A 1,613-nucleotide genomic window follows, 5' to 3' on the forward strand; every position below is an offset into this window, starting at 1 on the left:
AGATGTCATTTAGTTGTGATGAATATGCAAAATAGTTCTCTGCAATCCTTGTGTTTCTTCCAGGTGTACCTCATAGCACATATTCCAGTGGGGTATCTGCCATATTCAAGAAGCACCACAGCAATGAGAGAATACTATAATGAGAAATTGATAGATATTTTTAGAAGATATGGAGATGTCATTGCAGGACATTTTTATGGCCACACACACAGAGACAGCATTATGATTCTTTCAGATAAAAAAGGTAATGTGATATTCTGTTTGAATCTCTTCAGGCTAAGATGCTCAAGGATAGCAGGGAAGATCCAATAAATTAAAAGTTTCATTATATCAAACTGTCAGCCCCAGCCTTTTCTGAATTATCTCATATGATTATATGAGAAGTATCCAATAACAAGATTAGGCCTGCAATTGGGATTCTTCAACATATATTCCTATAGCTCCCTGTGGCCAGTGGTCAACAAAAGCTTCTAAAACTCTCAGCTCTCTCAAATTTTCTTTTGATCCTTGAGTTTAGAGAAATATTGCTGCTTGTTACTTACCTGCTAGACTTGTTTTACTTCTAAGAATTTAAAAAAACAAATACTGGTGGGACACCTGAGACTATGGCCCTTAAACACCCTTCAAACTTGGAACTGAACCCACCCCCAGGGATCACCTATAAAGTGAATAGACAGACCTGTAAGTGAACACTAATAGCTGCGAGGGCCTTAATCCTCAGAACAATCAACCATATGAGACCACAAGAGCAGTATTAGCCCAGAAATACCACTGCACAAAGGCAGGAAGGGGCAGGAAAGATAGGCTGATGGAAGTGGGGATCCCAGAGGATTTCATCTAATGTCCCAAACAAAAAATATATAAATCGTTGAATGGAAAACTAATTTGCTCAGTAAACTTTCATCCAGAGCACAATTAAAACAAACAAACAAAAAGTCTTACAAAACACACATTTTAATGCTACCGATTAACAGTTTTTTAAAATAATTTTCTGTCTTTGACTAATAACTATTTTGCTTCATACATTTCCTTTTAAATAATTTTTTTTTGTGAAAAAAGACAAGCACAATTTATATCAATAATTTGAAATAAAATATATTAAGCTTTCACAAACAGTGAATTTGAGATTATCTACTATTTTGAAAGATTACTTCTGTATGAGGGCAGAAAACTGAGAATTAATAAAATAAGAGTTCTGATTTTATGCTAGTCAGGATAAAAAATTAGTATGCATTTTTTCAGTAATGGAGAATTTTTCAAAAATGTTGTACTTCTTTCATATCAAATTAATAGGCTTGGAAAAAATGGCATTTTTATTGAATTTGGCAGCTTTTTTAGTGAGAAAGAGATTTAGTCTTATAAAATAATACATGTATATGTAAATACATCACCGGGGTTCCTCATATGTATACAGATGTATTTGTGTATGTGTGTGTATTACAAACTGATATTTTAATCAGATTCTTATGTAGTTATTAGAATATCATTTTAGGTAGAGGTATAGCAAAAACTAGTTTTGTATTTTGCACTTGCAATGGACTTATATTTTTGTAACTTGAAAATTTTCAAATATATAAGAGCAGAGAGGATACAACAAATTCCCATGGACCCAT

At 33.0% G+C, this 1,613-nt stretch overlaps 1 protein-coding gene across 1 annotated transcript in view; it reads left to right on the top strand.

Annotated features, from left to right (window-relative positions):
• The window catches only part of SMPDL3A (sphingomyelin phosphodiesterase acid like 3A), a 25,220-nt gene that overhangs the window by 20,926 nt on the left and 2,681 nt on the right, over positions 1-1,613 (top strand). Inside the window, exon 6 of the mRNA XM_042782293.1 lies at positions 64-244. Within this exon, the coding sequence (XP_042638227.1) occupies positions 64-244 (181 nt within the window). The remainder of the gene's footprint in view (positions 1-63; positions 245-1,613) is intronic.

Source organism: Orycteropus afer, unplaced genomic scaffold, assembly GCF_000298275.1.
Source record: "Orycteropus afer afer isolate SDZICR_OR568_19922 unplaced genomic scaffold, OryAfe1.0 scaffold00286, whole genome shotgun sequence".
NCBI classification, from domain to species: domain Eukaryota; kingdom Metazoa; phylum Chordata; class Mammalia; order Tubulidentata; family Orycteropodidae; genus Orycteropus; species Orycteropus afer.